The sequence below is a fragment of the Saccopteryx bilineata genome, chromosome 2, assembly GCF_036850765.1.
Source record: "Saccopteryx bilineata isolate mSacBil1 chromosome 2, mSacBil1_pri_phased_curated, whole genome shotgun sequence".
In the NCBI taxonomy this organism is placed as follows: domain Eukaryota; kingdom Metazoa; phylum Chordata; class Mammalia; order Chiroptera; family Emballonuridae; genus Saccopteryx; species Saccopteryx bilineata.
The window spans coordinates 358,394,920-358,412,980 of NC_089491.1; the positions used below are offsets into that span (position 1 = coordinate 358,394,920).

The 18,061-nt window shown below is 47.4% G+C and overlaps 1 protein-coding gene across 2 annotated transcripts; it reads right to left on the reverse strand.

The window, feature by feature from the left end:
- Positions 1-1,382: 1,382 nt before the first annotated feature.
- Positions 1,383-18,007, reverse strand: CYB5D2 (cytochrome b5 domain containing 2). Of its 2 annotated transcripts, none has more exons than XM_066262977.1 (4): positions 17,418-17,988; positions 11,183-11,323; positions 5,388-5,574; positions 1,383-2,186 (listed from the first exon to the last, which is right to left on the reverse strand). In XM_066262977.1, exons 1-4 carry the CDS (start codon positions 17,665-17,667, stop codon positions 1,970-1,972), a joined length of 795 nt encoding a protein of 264 aa, XP_066119074.1. In that variant the 5' UTR covers positions 17,668-17,988; the 3' UTR covers positions 1,383-1,969. The 2 variants fall into 2 exon arrangements, with proteins under 2 accessions (XP_066119074.1, XP_066119075.1); XM_066262978.1 differs by having other exon boundaries at positions 2,113-2,238; positions 17,418-18,007.
- Positions 18,008-18,061: the final 54 nt, after the last annotated feature.

Below are 18,061 nucleotides of genomic sequence, written 5' to 3' on the forward strand. Positions count from 1 at the left end.
AATTAAGAGTGGAGGGTGTTAGGGAAGGTGTTGAGGTGAAGGCTCAGATCAGGAGACCATGAGGGTAATACAGCACCAGGTTTTATTCCTCATCTGTGAAGTAGAAACACTCCTTGACCCCTCTACTGAACAGAATCCAGGAGGTAATGGGTATGAAACCTGTGAAGTGTAGATTACAGATGACTGGGACACAACCCACTGAAGAAGCTTTGAGCCCCGCCACCATTAAGTTGAGGCTGTTTGTATTGGCATTTGCAGCCTTACCCAAATTTTGATGCTGCGCTAACCAATTATCTTGTTAGAGCTCTGAAACTACCTTTTGCCAAAAATGCCAAATTCTCCCTTTGAAAACACACCACACCTTATTTTTAGTGTTTCAAAGAGAAACAGTATCCTTTAAATTTAAAGAGGCATCTGGATTACCTGGCCTGTGGTGGTACAGTGGATCAAGCATCAACCTGGAATGCTGAGGTTACCGGTTCGAAACCCCATGCTAGCCCAGTCAAGGCACAAACCAGAACTACTGCGAGGTGATGCTTCCTGCTTCTCCCTCCTTCTCTAAAAATCAATAAAATAAGAGGCATCTGGATCTGCTGCATCCATATAAGCAAAAACTTTTCCAACTTCTGGAATTCTGTTCTCTTTTATTGTCACCTCTCACTGCATTGGCCCAGCTCATATCAACTGAAGCAGCTTCTGGCTGTAAATTCAAGCTTGCCTCAGTGAAGCGGTCTTAATATGAGAAATTACACAAGTCAGGGTAACAAGTTAAGCCAGTGCAGAACCTGAAAGTTAGTATTGATGCTTTTTGTTTTTCCTTTTTTTCTGGATGTGTCTTCTGGTTTCTGAGTTGTCAGGGAATGATGGAGTCCCTTTCTGCCAGCGCCCCAACTGGGCCAGCAGCTGATCCGGGCAGACTGGGAATCTATGGGAAGGATGCTATTGGAGTTCAGAGCCCATTGCTTGTCTGTCCAGTTAGTTTTTTGTTTGTTTTGTTTGTTTTTTTATTTATTCATTAGAGAGGAGAGAAAGAGAGAGAGAGAGAAGGGGGGAGGAACAGGAAGCATCAACTCCCATATGTGCCTCGACCAGGCAAGCCTAGGGTTTCAAACCAGCGACCTCAGTGTTCCAGGTCGACGTTTTATCCACTGCGCCACCACAGACCAGGCCATCGTCCAGTTAGTTTTGAGTTGGTCATATTTGTGCCTGTTAATATTTGAGGGCTCTGAAGGAGGGTGGCAAGTAGATCTAGGGAAATAGTGACACAAACAGGCTGACCAGTAGTAGGCAGATTGCCAAGCTCTGGCCTCATTACCAGAATGGTGAGCCCACGATATGGGGTCATGGGCAGTGGAGGGATTCAAATAATTTAACAATCTCTGTCCTGGAAAACGATATACCAATAGGTATTTTATTATTTCATGCATTTAATACTTAAATAACAATAAAAGAGGTACATAAAACTAGATTATAAGAGTTTTAAAATATTAATGAAGAAATATTAAATAATACCTGACAAAAAACAATAAAACTGTTAAGATATTTCCATATTGCTCCTTGATTGGTGTCCTCTCTTGCAAATTTTTTTCACTTATGGATGGAATGAACATTACTGTGGGTGCTTAGAGTACTCTGTTGTGAAGATGAACACAGAGTAACACTTAAAAAAGAGTAAGGAATGTAAATCTGTGATTTCCACATTGGATGGCTGCCCAGGTGCCCACCTTAGAGAGAACCCTGAGTACAAGTGTGATTTTAACAACCGGTTCACCGAACTCAACAAAAAATTAGGTATCAGTTCTGCCGAATTGGTGCAAACTGGCTGAATCCCACCACTGGTCATGGGTCACACTTGTAGAGGCCAGAGTCTTTCCAGACCCTCTTGTTTGATGTTGGGAGCCATCCTTGGGTACACGAGTCAAGGATCCATTAGGCTTCTCTGTGGGTTACCTACATATGGGGCACCAGCTTAGGGTGGGAAGGAGCATGTGATGGCCAGGGATGGGCAGCCTGCATATTCCTCCAAGTTGGGGTGGTCCAAGTCCCCACGATTTCTGTGTGCAGGGTTGTCTGGCACCTGGTCACTAGGGGGACCAGTTGTTCTCACACATACACAGTGGGGCTCCTTGGCACCTGGCTTATACAGCTTCCTGGGGACACCAATCCAGTCTCTGCTCACACCTCCACTGGAGACAGAAGGAAAGGGGACTTCTTAGAAGCATGAACTCATGAATCTGTCTGGGAAGGGGATGGGAGGAAGCAGTGAGTGGAGCCTGGGGAAAAGGAGAAGTCACTGCACTCGCCATCATGACATTCTCCCAAGGTGGTGGTCTGTAGAGTTCAGACTCTGAAACCTTGTGCTCTAACTTCCTCCAGCTTCCCCTGTCCAGGGCATCGTCCTCTTACTGTGCCTGGCCCTTCCCCTGTGCCTTTCTGGGAGGCAGCACTTCCTGCACTGGTGTAACACCTGTGAAAGGCTTTTCCCACTGGCCTGTGAGCTTCTCAGAAGCAGTGTCTGGCTCTGAGTCTCTCCTCCTTCCTCACCACATATATCCTAGTGCTGGGCTGTGTCTTGATCTTAGGGTCTTGGGCACTTGGGTAGGGGTGGACAACTGAGGCAACAACACAAGGCCTAACAATTAGCCTTCTCTGAGAGGCCCTTTCCTGCCCCTTGCAAAGGTGCAGTTCTTGATGTCACCTGGTCCAGCATAGCCTGAGTAACCTCCTGTTCTGGGAAGAAGGAACTAAGGGTACTGAGTTCGGTCTCCATGGACTCACAGGCTTTACCAAAAAAAGAGGAGACTCTTGGCCCTGGCCAGTTGGCTCAGCAGTAGAGTGTCGGCCTGGTATGTGGAAGTCCCAGGTTCAATCCCCAGTCAGGGCACACAGGAGAAGCGCCCATCTGCTTCTTCCCCTCTCCTGCAGCCATGGCTCATTTGAGCAAGTTGGCCCTGGGTGCTAAAGATGGCACCATGGCCTCGCCTCAGGTGCTAATAACTTGGTTGCCTGCCGAGCAGTGGAGCAATGGCCTCAGATGGGCAGAGCATCACCCCATAGGGGACTTGGGTGGATCCCAGTGGGGGCACATGCGGAAGTCTGTCTCTGCCTCTCCAATAATAATAATAATAATAGACTCTTGGAAGTGATGCCCCACATAGGTTCCAGATACTCTGCCACCCAGTCGGAAACCAACCCACTTGTAGCTTCCCCAAGAACAAGGCTGTCTGGTGTCAGGGAAGGGCAGACATGCCTCCCCCTTCTTTCCAACCATCCATCCCATGTCAGTGAGCCTTACTCCACACACACCCAGTCCTTGCCTTCTGCACTTGCTTCTCCCAGTCTAACAATGAACTGGGTGGGGGTGTAGGGGTAGGGCCAAATTCCAGAGCTGGTCTGGAAGAGCTTTGTGGGGAAGGCAGAGCCTAAGCAACTTGGTTGTGAAAGCATGAAGGGGTTACACAGAGACAGAGATGAGGGCTGTGGGGGGCAGAGAGGGAGGCAGGCTCTCTAAGGCAGTGGTTCTCAACCTGTGGGTCGCGACCCCGGTGGGGGTCGAACGACCAAAACACAGGGGTCGCCTAAAGCCATACATATTTTATATGTATTTTCTGATGGCTTTAGGCGACCCCTGTGTTTTGGTCGTTCGACCCCCGCCAGGGTCGCGACCCACAGGTTGAGAACCGCTGCTCTAAAGGAACAAAGTCGGGCATCTAAACCCACACAAGCCTCTGGGTTCCTCTTCTGTAGGACCAGCACTCCCTGAAGCCACCTGCGCTCAGACATGTGCCCCAGCAAGGCCCACGTTTGTCCTCGCTCCTCTCCCTAAAGTGGGCAGGCCAGGTTCTCATAGCACCCCTCTTTCTGGGGTTTTACATGATAACTCTGGAGAAGCTATCTCTTCAAAACTGTTGGCCAGGACGGCCCTGGCCAGTTAACTCGGTTAGAATGTCGTCCCGATACACAGAGGTTACAGGTTTGATCCCCACTCAGGGCACATAACCATCAACCAATGAGTGCGTAAATAAGTCGAACAACACATTGATGTTTCTCTCCCTCTTCCTCTCTCTTTAAAATCAATACAAATAAAATTTAAAAATTCAAAACAAAACACCTGGTGGCCAGGAGAGAAGGAGCTTTCCTTCCTGCTCCCTTCGCCCTGCAGCCCTGAGCTGAGCTGGAGGAGATAAGCGATGGATGTGGTGGCTGGACCTAGAGAACGCAGTGGCTTTGACTGCTCTCATCCACCCCAAGCACCAGCCTCAAGGAGGCCACAAACGTACAGCCTCTCCCCGCAGGAGAGCGACACTTGGATAAGCACCGGCAGGTCCCACCAACCACCCCTAGTAAGAGCTGGGCTCTTACTTTTGGGCCCTTGGACAGAGGAAGGTTTGTCCAGTTTTAGCCTGCCTTTCCCCCTTCTCAAAGCTAAAGGAGATGTGAGGGGCCTGAACTGTATCTGAATCCAGGTTAAAGCAGGAAAAAGATTTTCCCCGCAGCTTCCTCTAACCAACTGGGAATAATCCCTGTGACATCTAATCTAGCTCACCTCAGTTTCTTGTTACAAGAAAGGACTCCTACTGGAATTACACAGAATTCAGTTTTAGGACAGCAATTCAGTATCCCTGCAGTGGCCAGGCCCACCTCCTCAGCCTGTCTCCTACAGGCAGGAAAGATTTGTGCTGACAAATACAAACGGAGGCCCTTGGAAGGACGAATAGGCCAAAGTAAGAAAACAGGACTTCTTCCTTCCCGTTCCCAGGCCAGAGTTCTTCAGCAGGGTCTTTGGGGAATTAAAAAAAAAAAAAAAAAGATGCCCAGATCTCATCCCTAATATTCTCATCCAGTTGTCTAGAGTGAAGTCCCACTATCAGTGATTTTTTTTTTTAAATTGCCCAGGCCCCAGAAGATTGTAACAGGTAGCCAAAAATTGAGAATCACTATATCAAAGCACATATATTTTGAAAAAGTTGCCCTGGGTTAAGAATCAACTCATGGCACCTGACCAGGCAGTGGTGCAATGGATAGAGCGTTGGGCTGGGATGTGGAGGACCCAGGTTCGAGACCCCGAGGTCGCCAGCTTGAGCGCGAGTTCTTCTGGTTTGAGCAAGGCTCACCAGCTTGAGCCTAAGGTCGCTGGCTCGAGCAAGCGGTCACTCGGTCTGCTGTAGCCCCCGGTCAAGGCACATATGAGAAATCAATCAATGAACAACTAAGGAGCCGCAACGAAGAATTGATGTTTCTCATCTCTCTCCCTTCCTGTCTGTCCCTATCTGTCCCTCTCTCTGACTCTGTCTCTCCCACAAGAAAAGAAAAATCAACTCATGGCTTCACTGAGTAACAGACAACCTAGAAGTTGGATTTGGGTGCACGGCAGGCAGCCTGCTTACCTCTTCTGGGAACACCAGAACCGGCTGCCCCTCGCTGAGCTCCACTCCGCATTGCAAGGTGGAAACTTCTGCTTCTCTTTCACTTCCTGTTTATTTGCCTCCAAGCCTTTGGTGATCATGGCTTCCACCTGGGTCAGTTCTGGCGTAGGTAGCCCATCCTCTCCGTAGAACCTTCCTACCACCCTTCCTGTGGTGACAGGAAAGCTGATGTCAGTAACAGTGGGAGGTGGGCATGAAGAGATGCTTAGCTTCTCAGGCAGCTGTAGTAAATCTCCAGTTCCCAGGGTTTCTGATTTCACGGCTACAGCAGCCTACTGGGTACTTCTTTCTTTCTCTTCTTTTTTTAAAATTGATTTGAGAGAGAGAAACATCAATTTGTTGTTCCATTGATCTATGCACTCATTGGTTGATTCTTGTATATGCCCTGACTGGGGATCAAACTCATAACCTTGGCATTTCAGGATGATGCCCTAACCAACTGAGCTATCTGGCCAGGGCCATTGGGTGCTTAAGAATTCATATTGGAGCCCTGGCCGTTTGGCTCAGCGATAGAGCATCAGGCGGGAGTTTGGAAGTCCCAGGTTTGATTCCCAGTCAGGGCACACAGGAGAAGTAACCATCTTCTCCACCCCTCCCTCTCCCTTTTTTCTCTTTCTCTCTCTTCCCCCCTCCAGCAGCCATGGCTCATTTGAGCAAGTTGGCCCATCACTGAGGATGGACCATGGCCTCGCCTCAGGCACTAAAATAGCTCAGTTGCTGAGCAACAGAGCAACGGCCCCAGATGGACAGAACATTGCCCCATAGGGGGCTTGCCAGGTAGTCCCCAGTCAGGGCACATGTAGCAGTTTGTCTCTGCCTCCCTGGCTCTCACTTAATAATATTAAAAAAACCTCACATTGCAGGGACTTTGGCTCCTTCTTTCCTGATGTATCTAACATCTTACAAGATTCCAGATAGAAGCATCCCTTTTGTAGTTGTAGCATGTTCTGTTGAGGAAATTCTAAAATATCTCACTTCCAGACATCAATTCCCTGAGAGCAATGTGTGATAAATTTTTTAATGCTCCACAGTGCTTGAGGCACACAGTAGAGGTTCAATAAGTGTTTGACAAATAAATGGCATACTGTGTCACATTTTTGTGGCTCAGTTCTTCCCCACATTGAATTATTTTGTCTCATATAACTATAAATCAGTCACTTATTGAGCATTTTCTCAGTGTCAGGTGCTATGCTGGTACTTCACTAATATTTTGTTAATCTTCATAACCCTATAGAGAGTAATCATTGTTCCCACATTCATAGGAGAGAGACGGGGGGGAATCTATGAAACTAGTAGTGGGGCTGACCTCAAGCGCATGCTCTCCCATACACCATTCTCTTCTTGCTCAATCCTTTGGTGGATATACTGAGTAGAAACTGGTTTTAGTTTAAATTATTGTCAGCTTTTTAAAGGTCTAAGCTATGGCAGCAGCCAGCAAGTGGTCAGAGAGCTGTAGGCCAAAGCCAAAAGGGAACCAGTTCTCCGTAGGTGCAGGAACTTCCATTTCCAAGCCCTGAGTGTAAGTGGCCTTCACAGGCAGCACCTGTCACAGGGCAGGAGAATCACAGAAAGCACTTTTAGAAGGTTTGATCAGGTAGGACAAAGTAGTGTTTCCTGCCCCGGCTGTGTCAGTCCCTGAGAACTGACTTAGATCGCAGCGGCACTACATTTAGTCATCCAAGATTGAGTTCATCCTCTCAAATTCAACTCCCTATCCAGACTTTTCCAATTGTATTTCCATCACTTTTGGCTTTCATTACTTCGATTAGGATCATTGGATCTCTAATGCCTCCTCCTTCACATCCAAATGTATGCTTCTATTTGTTCATGTCTAATCTATTAGCAAATCTTGTCAGTCCAGCCTTTTAACAACACCCCGATTCTGTTCTTTCCCATATCTACTGCTACCTCACTAATTCAAACTATGGATTACAATAGCCTTCCAACTGGTGTCTCCTTCAGCTCATACCTTCCCACAGTTCTTTCTCCACAAAGAAGCGACCATCTGCTTCTCCTCCCCTCCCCCTTCTCTCTCTCTTCTCCTCCCGCAGCCATGGTTCAACTGGTTCAAGCACATTGGCCCTAGGCACTGAGGATGGCTCCAAAAAGCCTTGCCTCAGGCGCTAAAATTCGCTGGGCTGCTAGCATGGCCCCAGATGGGCAGAGCATTGCCCCAGATCAGGGGTCTCCAAACTACGGCCCGCGGGCCGCATGCGGCCCCCTGAGGCCATTTATCCGGCCCCCTGCCATACTTCCGGAAGGGGCACTTCTTTCATTGGTGGTCAGTGAGAGGAGCACAGGATGCGGATGCTGTATGTGGAGTACTGTATGTGGTGGCACCGCAAAGCACGGCGTTGCTCACGTACAGCACTACTTCCAGTGACGTGAGACACACACGTCACGGCTCCGGAAGCGTGTCATATCACTTGTTACGGCTAGCAGTGACAAATATGGAACAGGACATTGACCATCTCTTTAGCCAAAAGCAGGCCCATAGTTCCCACTGAAATACTGGTCAGTTTGTTGATTTAAATTTACTTGTTCTTTATTTTAAATATTGTATCAGTTCCCATTTTGCTTTTTTACTTTAAAATAAGATATGTGCAGTGTGCATAGGGATTTGTTCATAGTTTTTTTTTATAGGTCTGGCCCTCCAACAGTCTGAGGGACAGTGAACTGGCCCCCTGTGTAAAAAGTTTGGGGACCCCTGTCCCAGATGGTGGATCCCAGTCAGTGTGCATGCAGGAGTCTATCTCCCCTCCTCTCACTTAAATAAATTTAAAAATAAAAAATAAAATACAAACTTCTTATCAAGGCCTCCCAGACTCCACAACCATCTGACTTGTTTGCTTTCCAAACCTCTTCTCAAGCTATCCTCTCCCTCCTGCATGTCAGTCTCCTGCACACTGGCCTCCTTTCTGTTCTTTGACCATGCTTAGCTGCTCCTCACTTGGGCACCACTGTTCTCTCAGCCTGAAATACTCCTTTTTCAGATCACAGTATGGCTGGCTCCTTACTTTCCAGGTCTCAATTTAACGATTATCTCCTTCAAGAGACCTCCCTGACCGACCATCTTCTCTAAAGGTACCACACCCCCAAACGTGCATCACATTAGTTTTATTTTATTCACAGCCCTACCTGGACTTGTCTGATCTGCTTACTTATTTATGATATATCTTTCTCTACCATGAGGTCCCAGCTTAGTACAGAGCATTCATTTTAAATGCTTATTAGAATAAATGAAGGGGTCAGGGCCTTCTAGTCCCAGGCCTGTGATCTATAACTTGGCCTAGCACAAGAATTTCTCCTATAGAGGGTCTCTGTATGCATGGTGACAGGCTGTCATGGTGACTTTTAGACATGAGACCCTAAAAGAGGGCAGTAGTAGTAAAGACAACAAAGGGTTTTAGCAGCTGCTAAATGTGAGAATGTTGGTTGCCATTGGCTGGGTCTTCAAGTCATTGCTGTATCCAGAAAACGAACATCATCTCATTTTCCCATGAGGCCTGGCCATCTGGCTGCCAAGATGGCTTCCTGGTTGTTTTTACTTCGGTGTGCACCCACATAATACACCTTCATCCTCTGACATGTCCTGAGGGTTTCTAGTGCCCTGAAAGAGCCTACCACAACCTCTTCTTAAAGAATGAGTTAACAGAGGGCAGGAACTGCGTTCGGCTCATTCTTGCTCCTCATGAGGACTAGAACCATAGCTTGCCCACAGTAGATATTTAAATATACCCTGACAAACTAAAATCCTTCTGGAGCATCTCCAACCATATATCCCCCTTCTACCCTTCTCCCACATATTAACACCATTCAAACAAGAATACTTCACTTATCTCACCAAACACACCAGTATGACATGTTTGGTCTGGCATCCTTTGCCCACTCACAGGACTCCATTCTTACTCTTTTGTTTTGGGTTTTCTTCTTACTAACCCAGTAAGTAGTGTTTCAACCTTGGTTTGCAAGCTCATGGGAGAAAGGGAGAATCACACCTTCTGAAAGACAGATGGCTAGAGGCCAGTGCCTTCCATGGCAGACATGACTGTGGTCTCAGGAATGAACTGGGACAGACTGGGTGAAAACAAACAAGGGGTGCTACAGGTTGGGGTGACCAAGGCCAACAGTGGTGAGTATGGAGGAGGGAGGAGATGAAAACAAAACTTTAGAGGTTATGAAAAAAGCCATGGCCAGTTGGACATGGAGGGAGCAGAGGAGTTAGTAAAAATGGCAAGGTTCTCAGAAAAGGTAACCCAAGTAGTCATGACAGAAGCAGTCACTCAGGGGCATCAGGGGCAGAGAAAGCACTCTTCCAATTTAGACTTGTTTGAAGGTGAAAGGACACTGACATTCCTCAGGAAGTCAGCTATGTCCAAGTGGGGCTCTAGCGGGAGGCTGCAGCTGCAGCAGATAGGGAAAAGGGATCCAGTCATCCCAGTTTCTTTTTTTTTTTTTCTTGTTTTTTTTTGTGTGTGTCAAGGGCTGACTTTCAATAGATCGCAGCGAGGGAGCTGCTCTGCTACATACGAAACCCCGACCCAGAAGCAGGTCGTCTACGAATGGTTTAGCACCAGGTTCCCCACGAACGTGCGTTGCGTGACGGGCGAGGGGGCGGCCCCCTTTCCGGCCGCGCCCCATTTCCCAGGACGAGGGGCTCTCCGCACCGGACCCCGGTCAGACCCGCGGTGGGGCATGCTGCACCACGCCGGGGCGCGCGCGGCGGCCCGCCAGCGGGGACGGCGGGGGACGACTATCTGAGGCCAACCGAGGCTCTGTGGCGCTGCCGACATCCCAGTTTCTATGACTAACATTTTCTTAGGACACTGTTAGGTATTCCACTTAAGAGGTGAGTTCTGCCCTGGCCGGTTGGCTCAGTGGTAGAGCGTCAGCCTGGCGTGCGGAAGTCCTGGGTTCGATTCCCGGCCAGGGCACACAGGAGAGGCGCCCATCTGCTTCTCCACCCCTCCCCCTCTCCTTCCTCTTTCTCTCTCTCTTCCCCTCCTGCAGCCAAAGCTCCATTGGAGCAAAAGATGGCCTGGGCGCTGGGGATGGCTCCATGGCCTCTGCCCCAGGCGCTAGAGTGGCTCTGGTCGACAGAGCAAAGCCCCAGATGGGCAGAGCATCGCCCCCTGGTGGGCGTGCCAGGTGGATCCTGGTCGGGCGCATGCGGGAGTCTGTCTGACTACCTGTTTCCAACTTCAGAAAAATACAAAAAAAGAAAGAAAGAAAAAAAAAAAAAGAAAGAGGTGAGTTCCCTCATATCTCACCAGTAAGTACCGAGTGCCATGCCCTACACAACCACCTTTAACAAATGTTTGATCAGCATAACTTCCACCTGAGACACAATGCATTAATGATGGACACAAGCTAACGTTTGTCTCCTTAGAGGACAAAACAAGAGGATACTTGTCAAAACTGCACACAAACTTAGGCTTCAAGCCTTCCTGCCCGTGAGCTGAAGCCAGAGGCCTGGAACACAGTGAGACAAGGATGCTGCCATCCAGGAGCTGGCTGACAGGGTGGAGCAGGCCACCACTGGCGCTGGAGCACCAGATTAGGAGTGAGGGAGATGGTGCCCAGCCATTTCCTTCTGGGACTCACTGCCACACTAACAACCAGAGGTCAAGGTGCAAAATTCTTGGGTAATTTTCAGTTTTTAACCTTGAATCTAAGCCCTGAACAATTCTAGTCCCTTAAAAAAAATTGCAAGAAAACTAAGTGAAATCTTTGGAAACGACCTGTGGAATACCTACCAACAAATTCATAGTTCTTCTCATAGAATGACAGCCAATTCTGAAGTGTCAGCATCTCAGAAAATGACAAGTCAGATATATCATCCACAAGGCCTGCTTCGGAGTAGTCCCCAGTCACAAACGCTCTGGACGCGTCTCGGCCTGCAGGAGAGAGGGTTCCGGTAGATTAACTTATAAATCACTGACATCGTAGCAACTAAAGAATCTCTTTTCTGAGAAATATCTGAAAACCCCACTCTCCACCCCCAAGCAAATCTAATCCCCCTCCTCTGTCACAGATGCTTGTAGATCTTGGACACACATTTTGGCATTTATCACATTCTGTCATTTACTTTTAGCAACACTTAATTTAGCTGACCATGTCCCTTGGCTTCTATGATGCTACGCTCCTGGTTTTCCTCCTCCCTCACTAGTTCATTTTCTACCAGCCTTAGAGATCAATTATTGTATACCTCCTCTACTCCATCCACACCCTCCACCTGACAATCTCATCCACTCCTGTGGTTTCAAATAGCACTTCTGCACCAAAGATTGCCTAATTGGTATCTTTAGTTTAGGCTTCTCTAGAGATGCAGAGCTGTATATCCAATTGTCTACTCAGCATCACTTAGATGTATTATAGACATCACAAGTTCAAAATGTCCACAATGAACATTTTCATCAGTACCCATAGGCCCAGTAAACATACTAGTCTAGTAATCCCTAGTTCAGTAAATACTAACCAGTTGCTCAATCCAGAAATGCAGTCCTTGACATCTCCTTTATCCCTTACATCCAATCCGTCCCCATGTCCCATAATTTCTTCCTAAGTAGTTCTTGTATCCATCTTTCTCAATCTACCACTAAGCCAGCCCAGACTGTCATCATTTTTCATCTGAATTACTATAATAAACCCCTAGCAATCCTTTCTACATCCCTTCTCTCCCCACTAATCTATTTTCCATAGAACACTTAAGACTGATATTTTAAACACAAATTGACCATGTTGTTCTCTCTCTTTTTAGTGTGTGTGTGTGTGGGGGGGGACAGACAGGGACAAACAGGGAGAGAAATGAGAAGAATCAACTTTGTTGTTGTGGCACTTTAGTTGTTCACTGATTGCTTTCTCATATGTGCCTTGACCAGGAGGCTCCAGCTGAGCCAGCGACCTTTGGGCTCAAGCCAGCAACCATGGCATCATGTCTATGATCCTACACTCAAGCCAGTGACCCCACACTCAAGCTGGCGACCTTGGGGTTTCAAACCTGGGTCCTCAGCATCCCAGGTTGATGCTCTATCCACTGCACTGCTGCCTGATCAGGCTCATTCTTTTTTAAGTGTTTCCATTGATTTGAGAGAGAGAGAGGAATGGGAGGAGGGAGAGAGAAGCATCAATTCATTGTTCTTATTTGTTCCATTTAGTTGTGCACTCATCAGTTGCTTCTCATTTGTGCCCTGACTGGGGATCAGAGCTGTGACTTTGACTCTCTGGAAAGACATTCTATCCACTAAGCCACCTGGTCATGGCCGATGTCATTCTCTTGCTTAAAAATTTCTCAATAACTTCCTTTTGCTCTATTATAATGTCAAAATTCCGTAACATGCCAGTCCAATCAGGACCCTGCACCAGCTGCCACCAACCATGCCTCGCTTCTGTGCTCTATGACCTCTGGTAACAGCAGTATGTTTTCCTTTTAACACTCATCACAAAGATAATTCTTTGTTTATGTGATACCTGTTGAATATTTATCTTTTCTACTAGTCTGCAAGTTTTATAAGGGAAACATCAAACTCCCTTAGTATTGATTACTCGGTGTCTGGTAGTGCTTGTTCTTTAGTACAATAGTAAGTATTTGACTGAAAAGTCCAACTGATTTTCAGAAAGAATGTCAAGACAATTCAAAGAGGGAAAAAATAATCTTTTCAATAAATGGTGCCTGAACAACTGAATAGCCACATCTAAAAGAATGAAATTAGGTCCTTCTTCATACGATACATACTTAACTCAAAAAAGATCAGCTTGTACCTGACCAGGCGGTGGCGCAGTGGATAGAGCGTCAGACTGGGATGCAGAGGACCCAGGTTCGAGACCCCGAGGTTGCCAGCTTGAGTGTGGGCTCATCTAGTTTGAGCAAAAAGCCCACCAGCTTGAATCCAAGGTCGCTGGCTCCAGCAAGGGGTTACTTGGTCTGCTGAAGGCCCGCGGTCAAGGCACATATGAGAAAGCAATCAATGAACAACTAAGGTGTCGCAACGCGCAATGAAAAACTAATGATTGGCCTGACCAGGCGGTGGCGCAGTGGATAGAGCGTCGGACTGGGATGCGGAAGGACCCAGGTTCGAGACCCTGAGGTCGCCAGGTTGAGTGCGGGCTCAGCTCATCTGGCTTGAGCAAAAAGCTCACCAGCTTGGACCCAAGGTCGCTGGCTCCAGCAAGGAGTTAGTCGGTCTGCTGAAGGCCCTCGGTCAAGGCACATATGAGAAAGCAATCAATGAACAACTAAGGTGTCGCAACGAAAAACTGATGATTGATGCTTCTCATCTCTCTCCGTTCCTGTCTGTCCCTATCTATTATCCCTCTCTCTCACTCTCTGTCTCTGTTAAAAAAAAAAAAAAAAAAAAAAAGATCAGCTTGACTAGGCAGTGGTGCAGTGGATAGTGTTGGACTAGGATGCAGAGGACCCAGGTTTGAAACCCCAAGGTCGCAGGCTTGAGCACAAGCTCATCTGGCTTGAGCACAGGCTCACCAGCTTGAGCACAGGGTCGCTGGCTTGAGCAAGGGGTCACTCGCTGTGTTGTAGCACTGTGGTCAAGGCACATATGAGAAAGCATCAATGAACAACTAAGGAGCCACATGAAGAATTGATGCTTCTCATCTCTCTCCCTTCCTGTCCATCTGTCCCTCTCTCTCTGTCTCTGTCACACACACACACACAAAATTAAATTTAACAGGGTGACACTGAGCAGTAAGAGTACATAGGGCATGACCTGTGGTGGTACAGTGGATAAAGTGTCGACCTGGAACACTGAGGTCGCAGGTTTGAAACCCCAGGCTTGCCTGGTCAAGGCACATATGAGAATTGCTGTTTCCGGCTCCCCCTGCCTTCTCTCTTTCTCTCTCCTGCCTCTCTAAAAATAATTAAATAAATAAATCTAAAAAAAAAAAAGAAAAAGAGTGCATACGTTTCAGGTAAACGTTTCTACAGCTTTTGAATTGTTGATTATGTTGTATAACCATCACCCAAAGTGAAATAATTTTCTGTCACTGTATATTTGTCTCTCTTTACCAAAATTTAAATATAGATTTACTTGGCAATTCGACTCCTAGGTAAGTACCCAAGACAACTGAAAACACACCCCCACAAAAACTTGCACATGAATATTTATAGCAGCATTACTTGTAATAGGCAAATGTGCAAACAACCCAAATTCCAACAAATGATGAATAAGCAAAAGTGGTATATCTATATACAATGGAATGTTCTTTAGCCGTAGAAAGGAATGGAGGAACTGGCTGACTACTCAGTGGATAGAGCATTATCCCAGTGCGCTAAGGTCACGCGTTCAATCCCCAGTCAGGGTACATATGAGAAGCAACCATTGAGTGCACAACTAAATGGAACAATTAAGTGGAACAAGTTGATGCTTCTTTCTCTCTTATGCCCTTCCCCTGTTCCTCTTTCCCTCTCAAATCAATGAAAAAATTAAAAAATTAAAAAAAGCAGCCTGACCTCTGGTGGCGCAGTGGATAAAAGCGTCGACCTGGAATACTGAGGTCGCCGGTTCAAAACCCTGGGCTTGCCCAGTCAAGGTACACATGGGAGTTGAAGCTTCCTGCTCCTCCCCTCCTCTCTCTCCCCCCCCCCTAAAATGAATAAATAAATAAAAATAATTTAAAAAAATTAAAAACAGCAACGGTGGCTCTGGCCAGGTAGCTGGTCGGTTGGAGCATCATCCAGAAACATCAAGGTTGCAGGTTCGATCCCGCGTCAGGATACATATCAGAACCAACTAGTGAAGGCACAACTAAATGGAACAACAAATGAATGCTTCTCTCTCTTCCTCTTAAGTCAATCAATTAAAAAAAGAAAGAAAAAGAACAGAGTTCTGATACATGCTGATACACCATGGATGAATCTTGAAAAATTCTAACTAAAATAAGTCAGTCACACAGACCACATGTATGATTCCATTTCTATAAAATGCCCAGAATAGGCAAATCTTTACAGACAGAAAGTAGATAGTGGTTATCGGGGTTTGTGGGTAGAAGGGAATGGAGAGTGACTGCTAATGGATATGGGGTTTCTTTTTTGAAGGGAGGGTGGTAGAAATAAATGTTCTGGCATTAGATAGCAGTGATGTTTGCACAACTTTCTGACTACATTAGATACCACTGAATTATCCATGCTAAAGGAATGGATTTTGTATTACATCTTAATAAAAAAATAAAATATTGAATTAACAAACAAATGAATAAACCAATTTAATCTGCTTCACTGCTAGACTATGGGCAGTGGGGAGCATGTTATAACCTTTGATTCCTCAGCACCTGGCACAGGCAGGCTACATGGTAGTGGGTCAATAAATGAATGAATAACTGGCACAAAGGAACTTAGCAGACAGTAGAGCACATTGCAAAAGAAATATCACCCCAGAAACGGGTTGTGTTCTCCCACTTGTAGATACAGCCATGACAGCTGCATCAGGGTAGGGCAGGAGAGTGCACCAAAAAGTACCCTCTTCCTGACAGGTAAAATAAAACCCTGGATTCCAGTCCCAGCTCCGCCTCTAACTCACTGTGTAGCTCAGAGGTCCCCAAACTTTTTACACAGGGGGCCAGTTCACTGTCCCTCAGACCGTTGGAGGGCCGGACTATAAAAAATACTATAAACAAATCCCTGTGCACACTGCACATATCTTATTTTAAAGTAAAAAAACAAAATGGGAACAAATACAATATTTAAAATAAAGAACAAGTAAATTTAAATCAACAAACTGACCAGTATTTCAATGGGAACTATGGGCCTGCTTTTGGCTAATGAGATGGTCAATGTCCGGTTCCATATTTGTCACTGCTAGCCATAACAAGTGATATGACGCGCTTCCGGGGCCGTGAGGCGTACATCCTGCATCACCGGAAGTAGTACTGTATGTGAGTGATGACACACTTTGCCACGTCTCACTGACCACCAATGAAAGAGGTGCCCCTTCTGGAAGTGTGGCGGGGCCGGATAAATGGCTTCAGGGGGCCGTAGTTTGGGGACCCCTGGTGTAGCTCTTGGTGAGCCCCCCTGCCTAACTGGTTGAGGAGCCTGGCAACACCAACTGAATTCCTTTTCTGTCTATGCTTCTGTTTCTGAAGTTCTCCCTACATACAAGGAAGTGACTTGTATTTAAGTATGAGAGACAGCTTCCCAGTTTCCCTAAGGTAAGGAACGACAAGTGTAAAGCTAGCTCTGCATTTTTTTTTTCTTTTTAAATCTGGGAGATCGTCATTCCTCTAGGCTGGTAAGACAAAATCTCTAAAAGTAATAAGCTGGTGGTCTTAGTCCAAGTCCTGTTAGTACTTAGATGTGAGGGTTTTAGGCAAATGATATCCTTTTAATCCCCTCAACTGTAAAATAAGGTCAGCAGAATAATCTTAATTTGACATGAGTTCTTTAGGTTTAACATACGCACAGCTTTAAGTGCTGAAGGATTGTAAAGATGACCAGCCTCCTTCCCTGCCCTTTAACCTCATAATCTTTTTTAAAGAAAGGAAGACAAGTGCATCTGTTCTAGAAGCAAGAACTACTCAAGCCAAATGTACCATTCTTAGGGGAAACTCGGGGTAGGGGAAAACTTGGATCCGCACATACTGAGGAGATGATTGGAATCAGCAGGGAAACTCTTGACAGGGGCAGGGTCTCATTCATCTCTGTGCCCTGAGAGCCACGCAGTGTGGCTCCATCTAGGGGTTTCTGTGGGTGGGTCATGGGTAACTAACAAGAGGCGGGCGACGCGTTTCTCCCCGGTAAGTCAGGAAGAACGACGGGACACGACAGGGAGAGGAGGCCAGGAACTGTTGGCTATAGCCACGCCGAGTGACAGACTGGAAGGGTGGTGCAGCTGAGCCCGGCCCCCACGCTGGTCTGATGAATACAGGGAGGAAAAAAGCAAATGAATGAATGAATGAATGAATGAATGAATGAAGGCCGCGCAGGCAGCTACGCGCTGGAGTCGGAGGGGGAAAGGGCGTGAGCCACGTCGCTAATACCTGCGAAGCCGCTATAGTGAGCCCCAGGCTCGTAATGCCTCCGGCCAGAGGACACATCGTAGACGCGGCCGAGCAATGCCAAGTAGAGGCCTGGGTCCCCAGCGCCGCCCCGGTAGCGGGCCAGGTCCTCGGGTATGAGAAGGCGAAAGCCAGCGCGAGGACTCCACCAGCCCGGCAGCCGCGCTACCATCACGGCTGCCGCCACTACGGCCAGGCCCAGCCAGAGGCCGCGCCCGCCCCAACGTAGCATTCAGACGGCCGCACTCCCTCCGCTTCCCAGGTGCCGCCTCTCCGCCCACAACTAAGATGGCGTAGACGCTGGCTGCGACGTCACCGGCGCTATGCTCCCCCTCGTCCGCCTGTCACTGAGGTGTACGGACTTCTGAAGGGAAAGCCTCTGGCGAAAGCTCACTCCCTGGCTCCGGCTCTTTCAGCACAGCTAGTAAACGTGGAAGGATACTGAAGAACTGAGCAGCGAAAGGCCTTCTTGGCTTGCAGGTTGTCCGCCCCCAACAAAGATGGTGGCAAAGGCTGCGGGATGACACAGAATCTGACAGCCGCGCCTTCTCGCAACTCGGAGTTCCACCCTTTGCTGTTCCACGCTTCGGCGAGCTGTCTCACGACAGCGGGTAGAATCCGCTTGA

Excerpts from the sequence above, each read along its gene's own strand:
- CYB5D2 (XM_066262977.1), bottom strand. The coding sequence starts at position 17,667 with ATGCTACGTTGGGGCGGGCGCGGCCTCTGGCTGGGCCTGGCCGTAGTG. Across the intron at positions 11,324-17,417 it reads TCACTATAGCGGCTTCGCAG|GCCGAGACGCGTCCAGAGCG; the intron begins GTATTAGCGACG and ends TCTCTCCTGCAG. Across the intron at positions 2,187-5,387 it reads TTCTGGTGTTCCCAGAAGAG|TGGAGGTGTGAGCAGAGACT; the intron begins GTAAGCAGGCTG and ends TTCTGTCTCCAG.